This window comes from Lygodium microphyllum, chromosome 24 (genome assembly GCF_053477565.2).
Source record: "Lygodium microphyllum isolate KBCC chromosome 24, Lygodium_microphyllum_v1.1.10, whole genome shotgun sequence".
Lineage (NCBI taxonomy): Eukaryota > Viridiplantae > Streptophyta > Polypodiopsida > Schizaeales > Lygodiaceae > Lygodium > Lygodium microphyllum.
This window is the reverse complement of record NC_141158.1, coordinates 26193670-26217500: the sequence shown is the minus strand read 5'-3', so window position 1 is coordinate 26217500 and position 23831 is coordinate 26193670. Positions and strand designations below refer to the sequence as shown.

General features: G+C 38.3%; 1 protein-coding gene across 3 annotated transcripts; it reads left to right on the top strand.

Annotated features, from left to right (window-relative positions):
* The first annotated feature begins 18242 nt into the window (after positions 1-18242).
* LOC148014929 (uncharacterized) lies at positions 18243-22865 on the top strand. 3 transcript variants are annotated; one of them, XM_087665767.1, is made up of 6 exons: positions 18243-18488; positions 18751-18832; positions 19513-19710; positions 19871-19995; positions 20105-20229; positions 20317-22864. In XM_087665767.1, exons 2-6 carry the CDS (start codon positions 18773-18775, stop codon positions 21450-21452), a joined length of 1644 nt encoding a protein of 547 aa, XP_087521893.1. In that variant the 5' UTR covers positions 18243-18488; positions 18751-18772; the 3' UTR covers positions 21453-22864. The 3 variants fall into 3 exon arrangements, with proteins under 3 accessions (XP_087521893.1, XP_087521892.1, XP_087521891.1); XM_087665766.1 differs by lacking the exon at positions 18751-18832 and having other exon boundaries at positions 20317-22865; XM_087665765.1 differs by having other exon boundaries at positions 18243-18832.
* Positions 22866-23831: the final 966 nt, after the last annotated feature.

Sequence of the window (23831 nt, the reverse complement as noted above, 5' to 3'; positions counted from 1 at the left end):
CCCTCCTCTCTTTTTCTTCTTATTCTTCTCTCTCCCTTCCCCCCTCTCTCTACCTTTTATTTTAGTTTATTTTCTCGTATCTCATGTTCTCTCTTAAATTTTATTTTTTTTCTCTCTCTCTCTATAATTCTTCTCTCTATATGTGTTCATATTCTCTTCTTCTTATTATTCTTCTCTCTCTCTCTCTCTCTCTCTCTCTCTCTCTCTCTCTCTCTCTCTCTCTCTCTCTCTCTCTCTCTCTCTCTCTCTCTCTCCTTTTTCTTCGCCCTCTCAAAGTATGTGAAAAACCATGTGAAAGAGTTTTTAAATAAAAATATTTCATTAAAAGAGAAAGAAAAATTTAAAAAGGTTTTTAAAATTACTTAATTAAAAGAGGAGGAAAAAGAAAAAAGGAGGAAAGTTTAAATTTGAAAGTTTAATATGAGAGAGAGAGAGAGGTCTCTTTCTCCCCCTTTTTAAATTAAAAGTTAGACGCCTCTCTCTTTCTCTCTCTCCCCTTTTCTTCTCTATCCCCTCTCTCTCCATTCTTCTTCTTCTTCTCTTCTCTCTCTCTCTCTCTCTCTCTCTCTCTCTCTCTCTCTCAAATTCTAATTTTTCTCTATAATTCTCTCTCTTTATGTTCATATTCTCTCTTCTTTTCTTTTCCCCCTCTCTATTCTATTTTCCTTCTCTCTCTCTCATCTTTTTTCCTTTTTAATTCTCTTTCTCTCTTTATAATTCTCTCTCTCTCTCTCTCTCTGCTTTTCTTCTTCTTCTCTCTCTCCCTCTCCATTATCTCTTTCAATTTCTTATTTTTTCTCAAATCCTATCTTTTCTCTCTCTATAATTCTCTCTTTCCTTTTCTTCTCCCCCTCTCTCCTCTCTTTTTCTTCTTTGTTTTAGAGCTAATAATCAAAATTTTGGCAAAAGACATTCATGTATGGATTCTTCTTGAAATGCCCCAAAATCTTCCATAATGATCCACTTATTAAAGGTAACCTATGAGGATTTTTGTAAAAGGTAGCCAACAAGCACTAATAAAGGAGGTATTTCTTGGGGTAGCAAACAAATATTTTATTCTATGATTGCAAACAAATGAATTTTAGGACAACATAGGATGAATAATGATAAATTTTACTCTAGAAAATTCTTTATTGGGATTGATTAGTATCCTCTCGTCAACCTATTAGCAACTTTGCTCGATAATCTATTTCTTTTCTTTCTCTCTCCTCTTTTTTCTCTATTTCTAATTTTTTAATTCTCTCTCTCTCTTTTCTTTTTTCCTCTCTCTTCATCTCTCTTTTAAATTTTATCTTTCCTCTCTATAATTCTCTCTCTCTCTCTCTCTCTCTCTCTCTCTCTCTCTCTCTCTCTCTCTCTCGTCACTTTTCCCTCTCTCTCTCTCTGTGTCTCTCTTTCTCCCCTTTTCTTCTCCCTCCTCCCTCCTCTCTCCTCTCTTTTCCTTCTCTCTCTTCTCTTTTTTAAATTATCACTTTCTCTTTTAAATTTTATCTTTCTTCTCTTTATAAGTCTTTGTGTGTTCCCCCCTCTCTTCTGCTTCTACTTCTCCTCTCCCTTCCCCTCTCTCTTTGAGCCTTTTATTTTAGTTTATTTTCTTCCATCTCTCTCTCTCTCTCTCTCTCTCTCTCTCTCTCTCTCTCTCTCTCTCTCTCTCTCTCTCTCTCTAATTGTGTGTGTGTGTTCATATTCTCTCTTTTTCTTCTTCTTCTCTCTCAAAGTATGTACAAAACTATGTTTAAAAATTTTTGAAGTAAAAAAAGATTTAAAAAGTATTTCATTAAGAGAGAAATTTTCGGAAAGACTTTAAAAATATTTAATTAAAATAGAAAAAATGAAAAAAAAATAGCAAAGACAGGTCTCTTTCTTCCCCTTTTTAAATCAAAAGTTAGACATCTCTCTCTCTCTCTCTCTCTCTCTCTCTCTCTCTCTCTCTCTCTCTCTCTCTCTCTCTCTCTCTCCATTTTTCTTCTTCTTCTTCATCTTCTTCTTCTTCTTCTTCTCTCTCCCTTTCCCCCTCTCTCTTTGCCTTTTATTTTAGTTTATTTTCTCCTCTCTCTCTCTCTCTCTCTCTCTCTCTCTCTCTCTCTCTCTCTCTCTCTCTCTCTCCAAAAGGGGCACTAGTACCCCATTCTAAGGGTTTAAAACTCCCCCCAAATACTAGCTATTGATTATACTAATTAATATTATTAATTAATAAGGATAATTATCAATTATTATTATATTTATTTATATTAGTACTAATTAACATTAATATCAATCAATGAATACTAATTAATATACTACTTAATTAATACTAATATACTACTTTTGATTTAAAAAGGGGAAGAAAGAGACAAATTTGAATAAAAAAGGAGGAGAGAGAGAGAGGGATTAATTAAAAAGGGGAGGAGGAGAGAGAGGGAGTGATTAATGTATGAGATAGGGGGTTTTAATTAAAAAGGGGAGGTTTGGGAAGGGGGTAGGATCGGGAAGCCCCTTGGAGGTTCGAGGCTTTCTGAACCTATAACCAAAATAATATAGCGGGAAGATATAAATAACATTCATCAAAGTTATTGGGTACCAAGTGTTTTGTATAATTATTTTTTAGAAACCATATTAAACAATGGTCTTTCCAAGGACATGGTAGTTTCCTTTATTGGAAAATAATAATAAAGATGAACAAAATATGTCTTCCAAGTCATCTCAAAAAGCAAGATAAATTTCATTGTAAGGTCATCTACTCTATGACAATTCTATTTACCCTTGTCTAATAGAATGGTACATTAATTTTCTCAACCATTGGAAGGTTTATTTTTTGTCAATAAACAATGGAAAACAAGCTTATGTATTGAAGGTTTATGCTTCTCTAACGCTTGCTCACATAAGGTTTAATGTTGGGATGATGTATAAATGCTTAGGGATGCTATACAAATTGATTGGAGCTCACTTTTCTTAACTACCATTAGAAGGTTTATTACTATCATAAATAGTGGATAACAAGATTATGTCTTGAATTTTAGTGAAGTCTATGCTTTTATGCCACTCGGGAATGCTCTTGGATCATATGTATACTTATCATAGTTGGTTATGTTGAATATGCTCTTGTTTGTGGTTTGAGCTCTAATTTTAAGCTGGTTATTTTTAAGCTCCTTTACATTCATATTTCACAGAGGTTACATTGGTTAGTGACCTACTATTTACAGGCTTGGATATTTATGTCATTTATATGCTCCCAAATGCACTAATTGGTGTCACTGGGCTTGTAGATATTATGATGTACATGCATTGAGCTTGCTTTGCTCTTCAATACTTTGGTTTTTTTCCAATGGGAGCATTTTTCAGCTTTTATGTAGAGCTTGGCTTTTAGAACCTATGGGTTCTCTCTATTTGCTCATTGGCTTATGAAAACCCTAGTCATGTAGTTATTGATCAATGTGGGCTGATCTTTATTTGATATTTGGTTATTTGGTACTTTCTTCTATCATACATATTTTCAACCATGGATACATACTTTATTATGTATTGAGCTTGATTGCTTACGATCAATGAGTTGGTTGTAGCTTGGTAGATATAATTGTTGCTTCAAGATCTCTTATGCATAGTTAGCTTATGGACTTGATTATCCCTTTGTTTGGGATGCATCTTTGTATCTGACACTTTTGGATTCTCTAACAATATTTGGTACTTAAGAGTTACATGCTCTTTATTTGACATTGCTAATTGCATTGTGTTCTATTGCTATCCAAGCTTCCCTAGCATTGGGAGCATTTGCCTATAGTTGACTTATCATATTTTGTAGTTTTATGGACAATATTGCTAAAATTCATTTTTGAGATATTTTACTAAGAACAGATCCTTGTATTAGATAGTCTAGTGCTTCTACCTTGTGGACAACAATAATTGGGTTGTACTCTTGTTGCATATACTTTTGTCTCACTTTTGGGGCTATTTTACTAAAATTACAATAGCATGTACTCTCTTTATTTTGTTGCCATAATAGCAAGCGCTTCTAGTGATTTTGAAAATAGTGTCATATTTAACATTGATAAGTTGGATGTCAATAGCTTTAATTATTGAAGACCCAAATTTGGTAAGTCTTGGTGGAAAATAAGAAGTTCAAGCCATTGAAATGAAAAGGTATAAAGCCAGAAGATATGGATATTGATGTTTGGAAGGAGCCTGATGAGTTATTCAAGTCCACTATCATTTTGTCTTTGTCTAAGCAAGTATACTTTAATATCATTGAGACTACTGGTTGTGGCATGGTAGTTATGGGAGAAAATATGTGATCATTATGATAAGCCCTACTTTATAGTTATAGTAGCTTAAGAAACTTGTGGACCTTCATATGAAGGCACTCTTATGTCTACTCATTTGAATGAACTTCACTCTATTTGCAAAGCCAGCTTACATTGCAAAAGATAATATTTGATTATAATATCAAGTCTATGATTTTTCTTATCACTCTTATTCAGTCATGGGATATTCCCATACTTCCATTAGTACTAATGCTCCAAAGGATTGCTTTAAATGCTCAAATGTAGAGGGATCTTTACTCATTGATGAAATGAACATGAAGAATGTTGATGGAGCTTGCACCTCTCATGCTCTTACAATTAGAGGTAGAAATGATACTAGAGGTAGGTATGATTGCTATGGTAGAGACCTACAATAGAATAGATCTAATTCTAGATCTCATGGGTAGGGTTGCAATAAATTCATGGTCCTAAGTCTTCTCTTGCATATCATTATTGTGGGTAGTAGGGACATATATGGCCACAATGCCATAAAATATGCTAGAATAGGTTTAATAGAGGGAAAGGGAAAGTGTAGGATAATGCTAAGTCATTTGATGATCAATGTATTACTAAATCCATTTTCAAGATTGAGGAGATTAATGCGTTAGAGTACAAATCAAATGATTATATCTTGGATTCTTCTTTACTTAGTACCATGCAGTTGATTGATTGTTAGTTTTCATCCTTCCTATGTTGGTTACTTGATTTGGGGGCCTCCTTTTATGTGAACCTGCATCGCAGTTGATTCTATGCTTGGTGCACCATTTGTGATTTAGTATGCCTGGGAGATGATCATGTATGTGATATTGTTGGCATCGGTGATGTATGCTTGTAGTTTCTTACTGCTAATACTTGTTTTGTGTTGCATGATGTATGTCATGTACAGGCTTTGACCAAAAGCTTTATCTTTGTTGAACAATTGGATGATGTTGGGTATTATGTTTTGTTTGGTGATTCTATATGGAGAATGACCAATGGAAATCTCATTTTTGATAGAGGTGCCAAAATTGGTAGCCTTTATCATTTTCCTATTTCTTGATCCATTGACGATATATTGGCCGCTAATGATACTCCCCATGTATCTCTATGGTATCATCACCTTAGGTACATATCACTTAAAAGGAATGGATTTTTTGAAACTTGTTTACAATATCTCACACCCCTAGACTATTCATGTTTTGATTCTTGCAATAATTGGTTATATGGTAGGTAGATACGTAATACTCATATGAAGTCTAGTTCTACGTGCAAGCATGGGTAAGCCTTGGCTCTTGTTCGTTCGGATATTTGTGATCCTATGCCTTGTTAGTCTTAAGATAATGATGAAGACTGTAATTACAACAATGTTGAAATTAAAAAATATAATACATCAATCTAATTGTGGGCAAATAGCCAAGAAAGCAAGCTCTCACTGTTAGGGATATCCAAGTAGCAATCGGGATACTAAGAATGCAACTAGTAATGACTAAGCATAGGCCACCAATACCAAAGACTGTCACAAACTCAAAGTGTTAGTAAACCATACATTCCATAAGTATGTACATCATTGACAAACTTTTAACAAAGGTCAATGCTAGTGTCCAAAGCATGTAGAATAAAATCAACATGCATAAGCAAAGGTAACTACATCCAATAGCATACAAGAGAGAATATACATGAATCAAGAGCCCCATTGTCTTAAAGAACCAAGCTTTGCCAAGTAATTACAAGAATCTCCCGCTAGAAGCAAATAATGCAAAGTGAGCAAGAGGCACATCACAAATATATCTGAGAGCAAGTGTCCAATGAAGCTTCAATACCCATAAGTGCGTAAGCATGGAAGCTCAAAGCAACTAACCAAATCCCAAGTACATCAATTGTAGCTCAAATCCAAGTGCTAAAGCACATCATTACCATATCTAGACTCATTCATCAATGCTAAGCATCACTGTAGACATGTAGCATACCCATAATAGCATCAAGCCTTAGTAGGCATAAAGTTATTCATTAATAACTTGCTACCCAAACTGTTATTACAAAAATAAAACTTAACAAAATTAAGCCAATAACATTCTAGAAAATCTAACTAGCAATCCAAAGCATAATCTTGATATCCTAGCACCAAAATAGCATCACCAAGGCATTAAATATGCATAATGGAGCTCATTGTTTACTATCCAAATCAAGACTACATTGTTCTGTGTGAAATAGAGAACTAAAAACTACATAGAATCAACTCTATAAGTGCTCAGATCTATTGGTGCATCTTTGTTTCTAGCTATAGAACACTTGAATTGAATATCATATGCAAAAGTTATGGCCAAAATACAAAACTACTGTCAAGCTACCATAGTTGTTATGACTTCTGCAATATGCTCTATATCCACTCATTATGGATAGAATGCCTACTTCTTAGCTTGATAAGCACTCAAAAAGGCACAACGTAGCCTTGGGAAGCTCCTTAACAAGCTGGGAGCAAGCTGGAATAAGCCGAGAGAAGGGAAGGCTCGATGCATACCTCACAATGAGGAAGAAACAATGGATCCCATGAAACCTTGAGCTAAAGCTTTGAATCCAAGCTTTGAAGCAAAGGATAAAGAAGCTCCCCTAATGGTTGGCTCTACTAGCACTTTGAAAGGTAGAGCCTTGTGCATATTTAACCAACCTCATGCATATGTGTTGTTTGTTATTGAAGTTCTTGCTAGAAGGTATAGTGTAGAGCTATTCTTTAAAGGTGTTAATTGTTTTTGTTACATGCAAGAGGTCCTCTATAATACTGAAAACTATTGAAAGAAACAAGTACATTCCACACACTATAAATGTTATTGCACACCAAATCTCTTTTATGAACATGTATAAATTTCAACTTGATCCACAGAGAAGAGAGAGAGAGAGAGAGAGAGAGAGAGAGAGAGAGAGAGAGAGAGAGAGAGAGAGAGGCATGTTTAGCACTCATTTTCTATTTTGCACAAATTGAGCAAGTGCACCGAACATGAATTTTCTTAATAGTGACTCAAATGTGTACATGCTAAAGTATTTAGAAAAGTCTATAGCTAGCCTAAATAAGAACAAAGACTCTAATAGCCATATATAATTTGAATACCCTTTTAACTTTCTTAGAGAGGTAGTCCATCAATTAGATCGGAAACCACATTTTACGAAGTGCATGAGAGAGAGAAGCCAAATGAGGATATATTATGTAGGTTATTATCATAAAATAGGTGAGAAATCTTATGGTAAAGGTGAAACTTATGTTCAAGCATACATGGCATAATAGCTTACATTTCTTTACTTCATACAAACAAAATTTAGTCACAAGGCTTATGCAGCCCTTCATGATGTACATGGTAGCAAGGGACTTGAACTATGTGAGTGCTCATAAAATAAAAAGTTAAGACTCTCTCTCTCTCTCTCTCTCTCTCTCTCTCTCTCTCTCTCTCTCTCTCTCTCTCTCTCTCTCTCTCTCTCTCTCTCTCTCTCACATGTAGGAACAAACTAATATTTATAATAGAACACACATAATTTAATTTATATCAACATGTTGAAGTGGATCGATATAAAGTTGAACTATTACAAAATCAAGATTGATACAAAATTGGATCGTTACAAAATCAAAACTTCAAAACTCTAAGCATCCATGAATCATTTGAAAGTTATTGGTCCTTGTGACCTCTCCTTCTTGCCTCTACAACTAGCTATTTTAGCTTTCAAACCAGGCATGACATCTTCTAAAATCTTCACCATCTTATAGATCCTCCAACCATGATGAGCTTCCCCCAGGCCTTGTGCTACTTCTAGTGCCTCTTCCAAACCTAGCTTGAGAAGTAGTAAGGCAGGTTATGTACTTCAAGGGGTAGCCACCATTGCAAAACAATCGGGGTCATATGGGCTTAGTTTAGAAACTTCTAGTCAAGTAGGTTATGTAGTTCAAGGGGTAGCTACCATTGAAAAACTATCAAGTAGCTACCATTGCATCTTCAAGAGCCGAGACCCATATGACCCCACAAAAAGCTCCAAGTTAGCACTAAACTCCACCACTAGGTGTTGCACACATTCCTTGCACCCTCGACTATCACATGCTCCGATTTGTCCTCTCCATATCCCTCTCTTCTTGCACAAGCATCTCACCTCTTTCTACTACCACTAGTGCTTGTCCTCTTGCACAAGCATCGCACCTCTTTCTACTACCACTATTGCTACCATTTGGCCTATACATCCTTCATCCTAAATTCCCTCGCCTCAACCTGCCATTACCTCGCCTAAATTCCCTCGCCTCAACATGCCCTCGCCTCAACATTCCTTCATCCTAAATTCCCTCGCCTCAACATGCCAACATGAAGGAAGTGAGAGAGAGAAAAGGGCGGTAGGATGATTGAGGGTTGCCCTATGTAGGGTGTGTGGATGATTCAAGGTGGTTCAAGGGAGAGAGAGAGAGAGGGAGGGAGAGAGAATAAGAAGAAGCAGACCTTAGAATCGACATGGTAATTGCCCAGATACCTAGAATAGAGAGAGAGGGGGGGACATTAACACCACTCATGTGTGCAAGAGAGAGGAGGAGAAAGGGCCCTACTCAACCGTTCACCATGGGTAGCATCTAAAAAATATTAATGATGAGTAGTGTGGAGAGATCCTATTCTAGGTGGGTGATTTATACTAAAAAATGTTACACTTGCTCTTTGGCATTACAAAAAATTGATACTCAAGATTTCTAATTACACAATGTATATATTGTTAAATTTTCCTACATGCACCAATTTACATGCTTAATTAAAACATTGATAACTTTTAATGTAGTGAAATACTAAAATATATCAAACCATGGCTTTTGGTTTTAAAACATGGCTTCTACAACCATGTAATTGTGACTCTCTTAATAAGAGTTTGTATTATTTTGGAAGAGGGATGTTAAAAGATTGTAGAAGTATTTTTTCTATTGTCTTCAGAGATGTAACCTTCTCTTAAATTATAGCATTGGAATTGAAATTAGCATGCAATAATGATAGGCAAAGTTCCATTCAAATAACAAAAAATTCAAGAAGTGATTCTTACAAGTTGAGACTAAGAAAGTTTTGGAAGCTAACAATCTTCTCTAATGACATCAATGTTAATTCACAATTTTTTGTGTTGGGATCCTTCAATTATGCTATCTAGCATGAAGTCACTAGATTCAAACCAATAGATCCATATTGGTTGTGATTTAAGCTTTTTTATTTTATAATGACTTTATGTGTGTGTGTGCACATGCACGTGTGTGCTTGGGTCTTAAGACAACCCAACCCTTAGGATATGCTACTATCCTAGATGGTGAATAGCCAGCATCGAGGTGCTAAATATTCTCATTTTTGTATTTTTGTTTTGATGAAGCTATTAATGTTGGGGTGATGTCTTAATAAGAAGCAACATATTTAAATGCGATAAGGGTCTAAAATCAATATGTTTTTGTCGAGAACAATTTGGTGGACATTTTTGTCAATGTGTGTTTATTTAGAAGAGATGAGACTATGGACAAGTAAGTGGATGTAACAAGTAAATATATGTTTTAGGACTAGATCCGCATCCACACTAATGCACATGTGTAGATTTACAAGTGCACACATGTACATAGAGAGAGATTATCACATATACATGTACTAACTAATGCACATATGCTAGGTGGACATGACAATTGTGGGGGCAGCCTCTCTCCTTTGAGATTTAATCCAAATCAATGAGACAATGATGACACAAAGTATCAATAGCACATTGGCGCAAAACACCATGAGAAATGTGTTAACCAATAGTAAGTGTTGCTTCAAAGTTTGGCACGAAGTGCCAAAATTTAAGTTGGTGCATAGTGCTGCATCAAGAGGAAACTAGGCGTAGAGCACCTAGTTTAAGCTTTAAGGACACCCTAGAAATTTGATATGTACCAAATACTATATGAATATATGATGCATATATGGATAGTTTAATTTGATATGAATGGAGAGAGAGAGAGAGAGAGAGAGAGAGAAGCAAGAAGAGAGGGGAAGAGAAGAAAAGGAGAGAGAGAGAGAGAGAGAGAAAACAAAAGGAAAGAGAGAGAATGAAGACACGAAGAGAGAGAGAGAAGAAAAAAAAGGAGAGGGAGGGCATTATGCTGAAACTGATGAGCATATCTTGGTACTGCGCAGTCACTTTTCATGGAGTCATTGGGCTAGGGCAACTACAAAAACAATGGTAAAAATTGGAGAGAAACAGGTGCCTTATGTTGCTTTGGTGGATCATGGTTCAGAGATTAATCTCATAGTTTGTGGAGTTTATGAAAGTAATAGATGGCCTATGGATGCAGAGCATGGGTGGCGTATGAGAGCCACAAACAACACTACATGTGATTTGTATGCTGCCTATCCCAATGTCAGGATTTCTATTGGAGATGTAGAGGGGGATTTCCATTTCTTTGTGCAGGATTCATGCTCTTACCCCATAATCCTAGGACAACCATTCATCACAGAGACGCGCATGGAGACGAAAGTAATGGATGACGAGTCTGCTTATGCACGGACTCACAGTAAAGATGGTATGAGAGCAGTCCAGTTTATGACTGTGTGTGTAAATCATGCTAGAAACAAGGATACTCTTCGAGATGCGCCTTTGCCCACTGCAAGGGATTCGGATTTTCATTAGGTAATGTTGTCCCGCGAGACGACAGTGGTACAAAGCAGAGGAGATTGGAGTTCTCACCTCCTGGCAGCAGTGTTTTCTCCTCCAATTTTGTTGGAATTTCAGCAAACAATTCGATGAGTTATCAGAAGATTTCTGAGTTGCCTAGAGCTACCAGGTAGTACATATGTAGGAAGGAGAAATATTTGAAAAATGCTGGTATTTTAGAGGATGATGAGCATATAGACGGGATGTATGATAGTATGATTTGTGCAGATACGATGACAGAGATGGAAAATATGCTGAAAGTTAATATGCAAAGTTGTCCCAGTAATGTATCAGTGCAGTCGCTGGACATGTTTCATGAAATTTCAGATTTTGTGTCACAGATAGAGTCAGAGGCTGAGGTGACTCAACAAAAAGTGTTAAGTGCTAAAGAAATTCAGCAAATAGAGTTTTCGGCTGATTATGATCAGCCTTACAGAGACACAGAGGTTGAAAACTTTCAATCAACAGAGTTTACTACTGAAATATTTCAGCATCCAGAGTTTAGGGCTGTTCCTATGTAGTCCATAGAGCAGAGGGTTGAGGATATTCAGCCCACTAGAGGGCAGAATTGCTGATTTATAGCAAGATTGGAGTAGTACAAAGGATCATAATGAAGCCAAGGTTGACACGAAATACAAGACTATGGATAAGAAGGTGAAGCTGGTAGCTGGACCGCTTCCACCTAACAGTGATCAACAAATAGAGAGGGCTACCAAGCAGCCAATTTTGAGGAACCCGGAGCATATAGGCCATAAATTTTCAGCAGAGGCTTTTGTTGAATTAAAAATTAGAAATGGTGATTTCTTGCTACCCTCAGAGAAGCAGTGCTTTCAGGATATGCTTGAGCGACATGGAAGGGGGTTTGCTTTCTTCTCGCATGAGATTGGCTGTGTGAATCCAGATATTATTGCCCCTATGGTGATCTTTACTATCCCTCATATTCCCTGGAACCTCTAACCTATTCGAGTGCTTAGGGCACACATGCTAAAGCTAGTTGATCTGCTGAATGAGAAAATCAGGATGGGAATCCTAGAGCCGTCATTTGCGCCATACTCAAATAGGCGGTTTACGGTTCCAAAGAAGAATGGTACTCTCCGATTTATACAGGACATGCAACCAGTAAACAGAGTTACTATCAGGAATGATGGTATAGGTCTACTTGTGGATGAGTTTGCAAAAGCATTTGTTGGACGTGCCATCTATTCTTTAGGTGACTTGTATTCGGTTTCAGCTGGCCTTGGAAAGCAGGGACCTAACCACTATGAGAACTCCTGTTGGGCTTGTCAGGATGTGTACCTTGCCTCAAGGTGCCACTAATTCTGTCGCGCATACGATGAATGCCATGCATAAGGTCCTTCGTGAGTACATACCTCAGCTTACCATGCCTTTCTTGGATGATGTGCTCATTAAGGGGTGTGGAAAAGAAGAGAAGAATGAGAGTCTAAATGAGCAGGGATGCAGATACTTTGTGGCTGATCATATTGCAGCTTGTGAAAAGATTTTGGCCAGGTTAGAAGAAGTGAACTTGACACTATTAGGGCAGAAATCTATTTTTGGAGTAAATGAGGTTGTCATTGTTGGACATATGTGTGGGTATTATGGCACGAAACCTTCACCTACGAAGGTGGATGCTATAGGAAAGATCATAGAGTATTGTTCTACCACTTCAGAGGTACGAAGATTCATTGGAGCCTATGTGTTTTACATGATTTGGATACCCCATTTTGCACACATAGCAGATTGTTTATATCAGCTACTTCGAAAGGGGTAGAAATTTTATTGGGATGAGAGCCACACTAGAGCCATGCGGAAATTGAAGAAGTTATTGCAGACTGCTCCTACTCTCAGGAAAGCGGATTATAACTGTGGAAAGCCTATTTTATTGACACTTGGCACTAGTCCAATTGGCATAGGTTGGGATGTGGGTCAAGATGATGTAGATGGAAACAGGTACGCCATTTGGTTTGGGGCGAAAGTCCTAAACGAGAGACAGAGGAGGTATCCGCAAATCAAGAGGGAATTACTGGGGGTTGTTACGGCTCTCAAATGTAACAAGGAGTATTTTATTGGAGCCCCAGTTGTGGTAGAGACAGATTGCTTGCCATTGATAGGTATGATTACGAGTTGCTCTACTCCGGACATAGCTATACTGAGATGGATCGCATACATCAAGTCATTAAATCCAAAATTTAAACACATAGTAGGGAAGGATAATCCAGTGGTGGCAGATATGCTGTCTAGAGCCAGATATGATGATGAGGAGACACTACTTGTTAAAGAGGATGCAGAAATTTCAGCCGTTATGGTTGATCATGTTTGCCATGTTTATGATATTGTGGCTTTCATAGAAGAACTCTATGATGGAGATTGGTTGCAGATTGGCAAGTACCTTAGTACACTAAGCAAAAGAGATGAATGGACAAATGAAGAATTCAAGAAGATCAGGAGAAAAGCCTATGGTTATTTTCTCAAGGACAGATTTCTTTGGAAGCACCCGAAGAAAAGAGCTGGATTACCCTTGCAGGTTGTTTGCGATAAAGAGACCCAGTTTACAGGTGATGAGAGAGTTTCATGAGAGTCCTTGGGCTGGTCATATAGGAGTGTGGGCTACTTATGAGAAAATCAAGGAAAAATATTGGTGGAAAGGCATGTACAGAGATGTTTCTCGCTTTGTAGAGACTTGCATAGACTGTCAGATGTATTCCGTAGTGCGTCATCAAGAATAGCTTCACCCGACCTATCTGCTATGCATTCATTATAAGTGGGTAGTTGACTTGGTTATTATGCCAATGGGTCTATGGCAGATGAGATATATTGTATTGGCTAGAGAGGATCTTACCAATCATGTTGAGGGCAGACCTTTGAGAACGAAGACCACTAGTGCAGTGTGTAAGTTCTTATTGGAAGAAATTTTCTGCAGGTATGGCTGTGTGGGTAAGATCACTGCAGATCACGGTGAATTAGATGCAGATGAAGTTAGGGAGTTTTTCTCTCAACTAGGAATCAAGTTGGCCCTAACCACAACATACAATCCAGAGGGAAATGAAAAGAGTGAAAGAGGGCATCCGCCGATAGTGAAAGCATTAGCTAAAGCATGCAGAGGACGGATTGGAGAATGGCTGAGACTTCTACCATTTGCTTTGTGGGCTGATCGTACGACTCACAGTGTTACCATAGGATATATGCCCGCAGAGTTGATGTATGGCCAGAAACCGGTTATGCCGACTGAGACTTGTGCTTTGACTTGGTCAATTTTACCTTGGCAGGAGGATTTGACAAGGAGGAGCTCTTAGCTCTTCGGATCCGGCAGTTGGCCTAGAGGATATTCAGCTAGCTATTGACAGGTTGAAGGTTGCTAGACTTAGAAATAAGGATAGGTTTAACAGCAGGCATCGCTTGCGGCCTAGAGCAATAGAAGAGGGAGATTGGGTATTAGTCTTTGATAGCAGCCTTGAAAATCAGCATACTGCACTTCGGAAGATGGTGAAAAGATGGTTTGGGCCATACATAGTCAGACGTGTCTTTGACAATGCAACATATGAGCTGACAGAATTGGATGGGACAGTGCTTAGAGTGCCCATTGCAGGAAAAAGAATCAATATTTTCAAGAAAAGAGATGAGGAGGATTATGCATTGGAAGAATTTGCAAGAGAAGAGCAACGAGAAGAAACTCCAGTAGAAGAGACAGATGATATGTCAGATAACCTTGCTGATATACTGGAAATAGATGACGAAGAGATTGATTTGTTCGTGGATCTTGACGACAATGATCATGGGTAGTTGGCCCATCTGGAGAATGCACATGATCAAAGGGGGTGGATGTCGTGCTGTTGCGCATCCGAGGTGTGGAATCCACCAAAAAGTTTGTGTGTGTGACATTCGTGTTTCGTGTATACCTAGTCGTTGTGTTTGCATTTTGTTCTGCATGTGACTTGCATGTTTGTGTGTGTATGAACCCTAGCTTTCCCATAACTGTATTTCCAGTTATCGTCTCTAACCCGTGTGTGTGCTGAGACTTCATTCCATTGTAAATAATATTATCTGTGTGCATTTATCTCTGCGTGTGTGTGAATGAATGCTTGTGCGTGTGTGTGTGTCAAAAATATTGAAAAACCCGATGCCAGGAAGCTTGAATAAAACTACCAAGGAGTGTTAAATAAGTCGCCAAGGATAAAGAAATCCACTGGAGAACTCGAATTCCAAAGATGAGACACATTACGGGTGGCAGAGATTAAAAACCGGACTTAGAGAACTCTTAAGGTGTGAAAGACTACTTACAATAACTAGATCATGGAGTGCAAATGTGAAAGAGGTTAAGTGCTAAACCAATTTAAATGGGACTTAGTATGAAAGGAGCTTAAAATTATAATTGCTAATGATTGTATGCTAAAGCTTATGATTAGCTTGAAAGCTAATTGAAATTGTCTGCGATGAAAAGAAGACGAAACGCCGAAAACTGCAAGCTCCCCAAAAGCAACCAGGCCGAAAATCTTGGCCACAGGATGGAGGCGAAAGCTTGTGCCATTAAATCTGAATGCTTAGTGAAAGCTAAGAAAAAGCTTAGCTTTGTAAAGCTCTTTGGAAAAAGCATCAAAAGCGGGTTGTCAAAATGCAACTCCGAAATCTGCGGAGTTCAAGACACTATTCAGATTGACAAAGTGGAACGCAACCAAAGGTAGCTGCGATTGCTACAGAAATAAAAGCTTTGAAAGAAAGCTACAAAGAGCCTTTGTAATGCTCTCTCAAATAGTTATTTACATATAGATAAATTTGAAAGAAAAGGCCTATGATATAAAGCAATAATGGAGATCTTAAAAACTGAAGCAGAAAGGCAAAAAGCTTGTGTGTTTGCTTTCATGAAAAGCATCTAGGAACAGGGCAGATCGAAGGCCAACATAATCTATAAATATGGACAATGTATGATAGTTCAATCTCTGGGGGCAATTTGTATAACGTAGAGATTATGCTTGGATTTGAAAGCATTGAGTTGGAGAAGGAGTTTATGGGTGGCCTAAGCCCAGAGGCCGCTCGGGTTTCTTCTTCTTGTACCTTGTATTTGTTATTGGCAGAAATAAAACAGAGTCTTGCTATCATTTTCTCATCTTGCTTATTCGCTTGATTGATCTTCTATCTTAAAATTCGTCAAGGTCCTCTGTGGATGTGACTTTGTTTTCGAAAACCTTTGACAACGTTAGTTCCTAGGTCATCGCATTTGCAAGCTAAAAGGTTAGATTTAAATCTTCATCATTCGTTCTTTCAAGGATTAGTTTAAACAATTTGTCATTTTTTAAAAGTTTATTAAGGTTAGATTCAAATCTGTCATTCATTCTTTTTTAGGATTAGTAAATAGTAATGAAATGAAAATGAAAGAAAACGATGTTTTGAACGTATGGTGAAAATGAAAGCGCAACGAACTTTCGAAGGTATTAGAAAAAACAAAAACGTAAAACTTCAATAAACTGGATATTTTGAATGGATGGGGGAATAACACTCTCCTATAATTATTTAATTATGAAGAGATTTGTGGTAACTCTTAGGCATACTATATAACATGTTTTCTCATTTTTTGGTTTTTGAAGTACTATTATTATTTATTGATTTTATTAAAATTACTATTAAGAAGAAAAAAATCATCATCCTTGCATGTTAAAACAATAAACTATCTAAAAAAAAAGAAATTACAAAGTATAACATTTTTTTTCGTGAACAAGTATACTGCAGTTTTATGATAAAAATATATTGTTCTTTAGCATCAATGGATGCTACAAAGAAACAAAGTCACAAGGCATCCTTCAAGACTTCTAGAAAAAAGGAAAACTATGGCTTCTAGAAAAACATTACTAAAACCATTCGTTGCAACTTGGTACAACATAGATTGGATGACAGAATGTGAAAGCATAATTGGAAGACTAACAATGTGTGCATCTTGTGGTATAGTCACAATTCAACATCATGCTATCAACTTGCAAAAGAACGATCCATCTATACAAGAAATGCAAGTTACAACGGCTTTGTCAAGCACTATTCTCATCCTTACATGCAAACAACATAGAGTCAACATGATGATAAGTAAATGTTGACTATGTCTTGCGAAGAAAGAGAGAAACAAATATGTGGTGTCACTCTTACCAGACTACACAAAATGAATTCTCAATGCAAAGCCATTACAACTTTAACTACTATTGAGCATCATTGATATATCCATCTCAAACAAGAGTGATTGCAAACGAAACCTTGGATCGTCGCTCTATTCTCGATAACCCTCTAGTCACTTGGAATGATGGATCGCTTTCGCAGCCATCTACTAGAATTGACTTGACTATATTTGATATTGTGGATGTGTTTGCTTTTAACATGCTACGTAATCCACCGATCCAGAAGTATATGGCTATAGTAGAACATCCACATCCAAGGACATCTTTGCATCTCAATAGGCAATCCATCGAAAGGATTATAGAGCTCCATCGTGAAAGCTCTCCATTCGACCCAATGCTCCAAGCAGATCACAAGAATGAAAGATGTTACAGTTTGTTGGGAAAATATAGTTGAGCCGAGCATTCCAAAGAGTCTATCAACACGAGTTCACATGCATCATATTACGGAATAATAATGGTCTCGTCGAAAGAACGATGTTTTGGACGGACGATATGCCTGCAAGAGCCTCACCTTGCCTAGATATCACCTTGGAAAATGCAGTGTTTCCGTCCTTATTTCCGCGTGGCCATAGCGCCTACGATTTTTTTAAAAAAAGTGAATGTTCAAAATCATGATCAGTGACTCGAACTGCAGATGCATACACGTTCTCCTTTCGACATCCTCCATGTATTTAAACAACACAAAAACTTATCTACAAATGTACTTCGCTTTGAAACATGACGCATGTCTAAACACCATCAGTAAAACTACTACATAAAAAACATGCAAGAATTGCATATAGAACTTGAAACTCATTTACTGAGCTGCACATGTCAACCTAGTTCAAACATGTGTCGTGAGAAATAATGAGAGAGAGAGAGAGAGAGAGAGAGAGAGAGAGAGAAGGGGAGTTAAAAGAGCATTGTGCTATAGGCTCTTTTAAAACCCGCGTTGCGTGGGCAAAATGAACACCTGCGCTTACGCGAACTCTGCGCTGGTAAAATTAAAATTTTGGATTTCATCGAGTGAGATTAGATTTAGATTTTATTAGCTGGAGAGAGAGAGAGAGAGAGAGAGAGAGAGAGAGAGAGAGAGAGAGAGAGTAGTAAGTACACTTGCATGATTTTAAGCGCACCGCCTCAAATTTGAACGCTGGGTTTTCTATTTTTTGGTTCTGTAGAAACGCAAACTTGAAAGGTATTCTTTTTGTGAGAGGCTAGGGTTTTGAATTGCTGGGGGGGGCGTCTGCATGCGGCAAATAGCATCTCGGATTCGTTGCCCTTTGCCTCGTCGATTTGTAGCGCACAGCAGCATAAGCAGTAAGGCGCGCAAACCCTAGCGTTTCTCACATCAGAACATAGCATGCAGGCAGACGCAGAAAGGTCGACGCACGGGTTCAGAGATCTGTATTTTCGTTTCAGAGATCTGGTAAACCACCTGCTGCGTTTTCCATAACTTCTGATCAAGGTTTGCAGCGAAAAACGCACAGAATACACATTCCATCTCCCGCAAAGCACACCTTTGGTCGACGGTGTTGCCTGTGCGTTCGAGGTTGCCGGTGTTGCCTGAGCGTGCGTGCGTGCGTTTCCTCTCTTTGAGTGCGCGTGTGTGTACTGTAACTTTGGATGGCTGGGGTCATGTTTCATCAGCAGCACTTGAGTGGAATAAAGCCCTCACTGCGTGTTGATAGGCTTTTCGCAAGCGATGGTAGCATGCACAAGCGCAAGAGGGGCAAAACTGTCACTTGGCCACCGGATGAGAAGATCTGCGAGGTTGGCACCGTTACACTTTTCCATATTTCTTGTGCTTTACAGGATTTATGCATGTTTTAGTTACCAGACACATCAGCTCCCGTGCTAGATACGATCTTTGCAGTCCACAATATTTCTACTGTTTGCACATGAATCATTAGCATATACATCGGCTCTCCTGCTAGACGGGATCTCGGTATTCCTGAATGTTTATGTTTCTTACGCACGAATCAATATCAAGTACGTCTACAATCGAGTGGCCAAACAGACAGGATATTTTCTCATGAATACGGACAGTACAATGTCTGCACGAATAGATACTGTCAATGTGTTCACGACTGTGGGCACTGGTACAAAGGTTTCTGTAATGTCGTGCTATTTAGTGTGTTGGATGCATTTCTGCAATGGTCATGGAAGTGGTAGGTAGTAAGTATTAAGGAAAATAAGAATGAAATTTCTACCCGGTATATGACCTTAGAGAGAAGAATTATTAATGTATCAATGGCATCATAAAGTTCATGATGTATAGTTATGAAAAGAAGTGAAGCCTCGGTCACAGTTACCCAAGTTGCTTATTGTTGGCCAGAATCTTATTTATTTATGGAGGACAGAAATTTGGTAGTATTTTGTGCTTTAATTGCGTTATAGCCAGAAGTGGTAGTTTGTACCATGCGTTTAAAGCTTGGCCTGCTTGATGGCAGGTGCGGCTGTATGATAACTTGACTGAGAATTTGTCAGTTAAGCAATCTATCACTCGGGGAATTCTTCAGAGTCATAGTTCTTCTAGAGATAAGCAAGATTTAAGAACAGGTTTGGAAGTTACATCAAAACGGGCTCGAAAAAATGAACCACCTGTCGTGTCCCTGACAGCTGAGAAGCCCTGGTGCTGCCCCCCTAAGGTATTAATTTTAATGCTGTTGCATTTAAGTGCACAGCTTCATGGATGTTGGCTTTGTTGTGAACTCACGATTCTTGCTTGCATGGTGCTTCTCAACATACATCTCTTATCAGTAGCGTGAGCTTGAGTTAAATCTTCAATTGATTGGTCGCATTCTTCAGATTCTGTTGGAGTCTGCTTGGATGGTTGCTGTTGGGGATGAAAGTGTGGAATCTAACTTACAACCAGACAGAGAGAGAAAGGAGCTAGAGGCCATTTATCCTCGTACATCCTCCATACCTTACAGGTATAAATACCAGGACTGCTATATAATCCACTTCTTCTGTGTCGGTTTGTCAATCCAGATCACAGTTTGTTTCCAACAGCTAGCTGATACATTGGTCATTGTTTCACAGTCCTATTGAACCACCAGTGGACTATCAAAATGTTGATGATGCTTCAATTCCACAGATCCCAACCATTGCTGTGGAAGATGAAGATGAGTATGATGGAAATATCCAAGTGGGGGACTGTCTAGCAGGTGAGCGCCGGGAATCTGTGTTGAGTTGTTTGATGTTTTAGAGGCTGCACTTCTAATAGTTTGGTATCATTTCCTTGGTGATGACAGGGGATTGCAGTGTGAAAGATTGTCCAAAGCTGGACAACAATCAGGCTACAAGCAAACTAAATTGTGATTTACACAATGAGGTTCCTACTACTGATCATGGGCCAGATAAGGTGAAATCTGCTGCTGATCCTGAGATTGCTGCAGCAGCAGCTGCAGCATGTATGGCTCTCAAGGCTGTCGGAGGGAGTCGTCTTGTGGATGAAGAGCTACTTGTCAAGATTCTCACGAATCCCGCACTGTTGAAACCTCTGCTTGTAGGTGGGGAAGGCCCTGGAAAACTAGTGAGGGAATCGCATATAGGCTTGGAGAATAAATCATTGTCCAATGGAAATAATCATGAACCACAAAACATAGTGCCAACCACTATAAGTCTAGCTGCAGGAGGGGGAGTGATGCATGAGAAAAATGGCATCTCTCCCTTTACCTTTGTAGGGAAGTCTGTTGTCAGCTCTTCACATATAGCCAGTAGTACTGGTGTGCAGGTCCCGAGAGCACAGATGCATCTTCGTGCTGCTGAGTGCACATTTTCACCTTCAGCATCAACACGTCAGGAAGAATCTGCAGTTACTGTATCAAGGAGACGAACTCTAGCTGACTACTCAAACAGGCTGGTGCCTGAGATGGGTGTCATGTTAGATGTGAGAAAAGCTAATGTGAGCACCCGTGTCTCTACTAATCTACCAAGACAAAGTCATGCATCACCTAGTTTCCAAGTTTCCCATCAACATGATCAGCATCGAACTAGAGTACCGGTCTTGTCTAATCCACCTAGCCTGATAGATCGGAAAAGCTCCTCTAACACACCAAGGGCAGAATCTGTGGTTGATGTTTGTTGTGGTGCTTTTCATACACATGATGCAAGCATGATGCATTATTGGCAACAAAAGTCTATGGGAAACCTGAATGGCAAATGCGAACAAACTAAACATATGCAGGTGAATCCTAAGCTTTGTGTGGATGCAAGAAATAATCAGAATTCTTCAGCCGAACCTAGGGATTCATGCAACAAGCCCAGAAAACTTTGTGTATATTTTCATTCACGTAGAGGATGCAAGAAAGGAGCAAATTGTGACTTTTTACACCAATCTATGCAATCAGAAATGGAAAGTCGTTGCATATCGTCATTTGTCAGATAAAGGTTAAGAAGAGAGCAGGCTATAATCATTTTTAATGCAATCAGAGATGGAAAACCTGAGATTGCCACAGGCATGCAAAAAAGCCTTCCAACCACAAACATGCGAACTTGGAGAAGTGCAACTTGAATTAAAGAAAGGAACAGAATATGTAAATCAGAAGCTAGTAAGAGTGCATAGGGGGCCTTTGGGAAGAAGTTAACCCTTACATTCTTTAAAGATGTTAATTGTAAGCCAGCAGAGCATCAATCTAAACTGAAAAAGGATGCCAAGCTAGGAGACCCTGGCAAGTGTGCAAAAACATATGAATACTCCCAAAAGGTAAGGTCTGGGTACTCCATCAGGCACTTCTTGATCACTGAACCTGAAATCAGGGGTACTGGTACACCCTCGATCATTGAACGTGAAATTTTCCCTCCGGGAGCTTGCCTCAAGTATGAAAACATGAACAAAATGTAGCGGGCAATTAACCCTGAGGTGCAAACAAACGACTGAGATAATGTATATATGTTCTTAAAGTTCAGTCTACAGAAGAAAAGATTCACAGGCTGTATACAGCATGCTTTTTTATGTGTTTTGAAGCTGCTCTTAATGGCTGGCGCTAAGGTCGTCTGCTTACAGATATCCAACTCTTTGGCACTGCTTCTCTCTTCATGTTTGAAGAAACACTCTTTCGGTGTTTCTGCATCATCGTCTGCACACCCTTCATATTTTGAACACACTTGAGCAAACGTCATTCAAGCTTCCACATGAAGTTCTAAAGATGGGAAGTTGAATGTTGGGACTGTCTATACGGGACTTTATTAGCTTCATCTGCACATTGTTCCACGTTCCGACATATTAGCCAGGAATGGCTCTACCTGAGATCTACGGAATTGGTAGGTAGTAAGGCAAAGGGACTCATACAGTGACACTTACCGGTTCCTGGTTGAATCTCTTTTGTTCGAGCGATCCATAGTGTGTTTTCAAACTAGAAATGTTTGTATTCCACTCAAATATAACAACTTGGGGTGTTTTGACAAGTTTTATCAAACACACTTAGGTAGTACAAGTGAAGATTTCACATAGAATGATGCTCAAGGATGGATTGTTTCTAGGTTTTACACAAACTGGAATGTAAAAAAAGTACATGGCTTGATTGCTTGACTCACATTAAACCTATACTTGGAGTGGCACTCTTGCCATAGCTTTTAGTGCCTAAACATGATACATACTTTTCGCAGAAACTTTTGATAACTTTGGGTGGAGTGTGTTTTCGTTTTTGGGGTCACTTTATATTGCCTCCTCAATCTTTGAATGTAATAACAATTGTATTTCTTTGGTACAAATATAAACCAATGATATCCAATCTTGCCATAGCTTTTAGTGCCTAAATATCATACATACTTTTCATAGAATCTTTGATAACTTGGGGTGGAGTGCATTTTGCTTATTGGGGTGTCACTTAATTGCATCCTCACTCTTTTAATTTTTCTTTGGTACAAATGTAAACCAATGATATCCAATCTTTTGGTTTGTAAATTCTTAAACTAATTCTTCATTAGGGAGAGGAAGTTTAGGTCATTTATTTATGTATTGATTTAAGGCCAAGCGTAGAGTATAAAAATCTTGACTTTAATTACTCTACACAATCAAAACTCTTAAAGAAGCTTCTCTTTATCTTATGTTGGTCGTTCTAGAATAAGTTTTTTTTTGGTAGTGCGGTTTGTATATTGATTTAGAAGAGGTAAAGCAAATACATTTGATAAAGATGTAACAAGCTTAAGCTAAAGAAACTAGCTTCTTATGAAATAGCTTGTAGGTCCAGTGTTTGGAATTCAATTGCTTTAGCATTGATAGGATGTTAGATTTAAGATCCTTATGAGAGTTGGTAGGCAACTTTCTAACACTACCTCTTAAGCACAAAAAGTTGATCATGATAGTGGGAACAATGTGATGAGCTTCCAAGAGGCCTTATCAAGGTTTTGTTGGTCACCGAGATAGGCTACATTTACTCCAAAGTTAGATTTGAGTTTAGATTTCTTAAGCCACTACAACACTGAGGTTTGATGTTTTAGAATATGTTTTTGGTATAAATGGACTTATTCGTGGCTTGGATCTTGAAAGGCATCCACCAAGTTGGATTAAGACATTATGAAACAATTCATAAAGATAAACTAAATAAAGTTGGTACAAAGACAATGTGTGAATGAGATTTGAGGAAGTAAAATGGCCAATGTCAAAATCAAAAGAGGTTTAATATAATTACTCCTCACTTGAGTAATTGAACAACTCCATGATCAAAGTAAAACAAGAGAACTATAAGGTAAGCTTAACATGATATGGTTGGGAGGTAGTAAAGCCCTATTGCTCTTCTTTGTTATTAGTTGTGGACTAGTGTTT

What these genes read in the sequence shown, in the direction of transcription:
- LOC148014929 (XM_087665765.1), top strand. Translation starts at nt 18,686, where the DNA reads ATGGCTGGGGTCATGTTTCATCAGCAGCACTTGAGTGGAATAAAGCCC. An exon ending in CCTGGTGCTGCCCCCCTAAG is followed by an intron (nt 19,711 to 19,870) that starts GTATTAATTTTA and finishes CGCATTCTTCAG; the next exon opens with ATTCTGTTGGAGTCTGCTTG. An exon ending in ACATCCTCCATACCTTACAG is followed by an intron (nt 19,996 to 20,104) that starts GTATAAATACCA and finishes ATTGTTTCACAG; the next exon opens with TCCTATTGAACCACCAGTGG.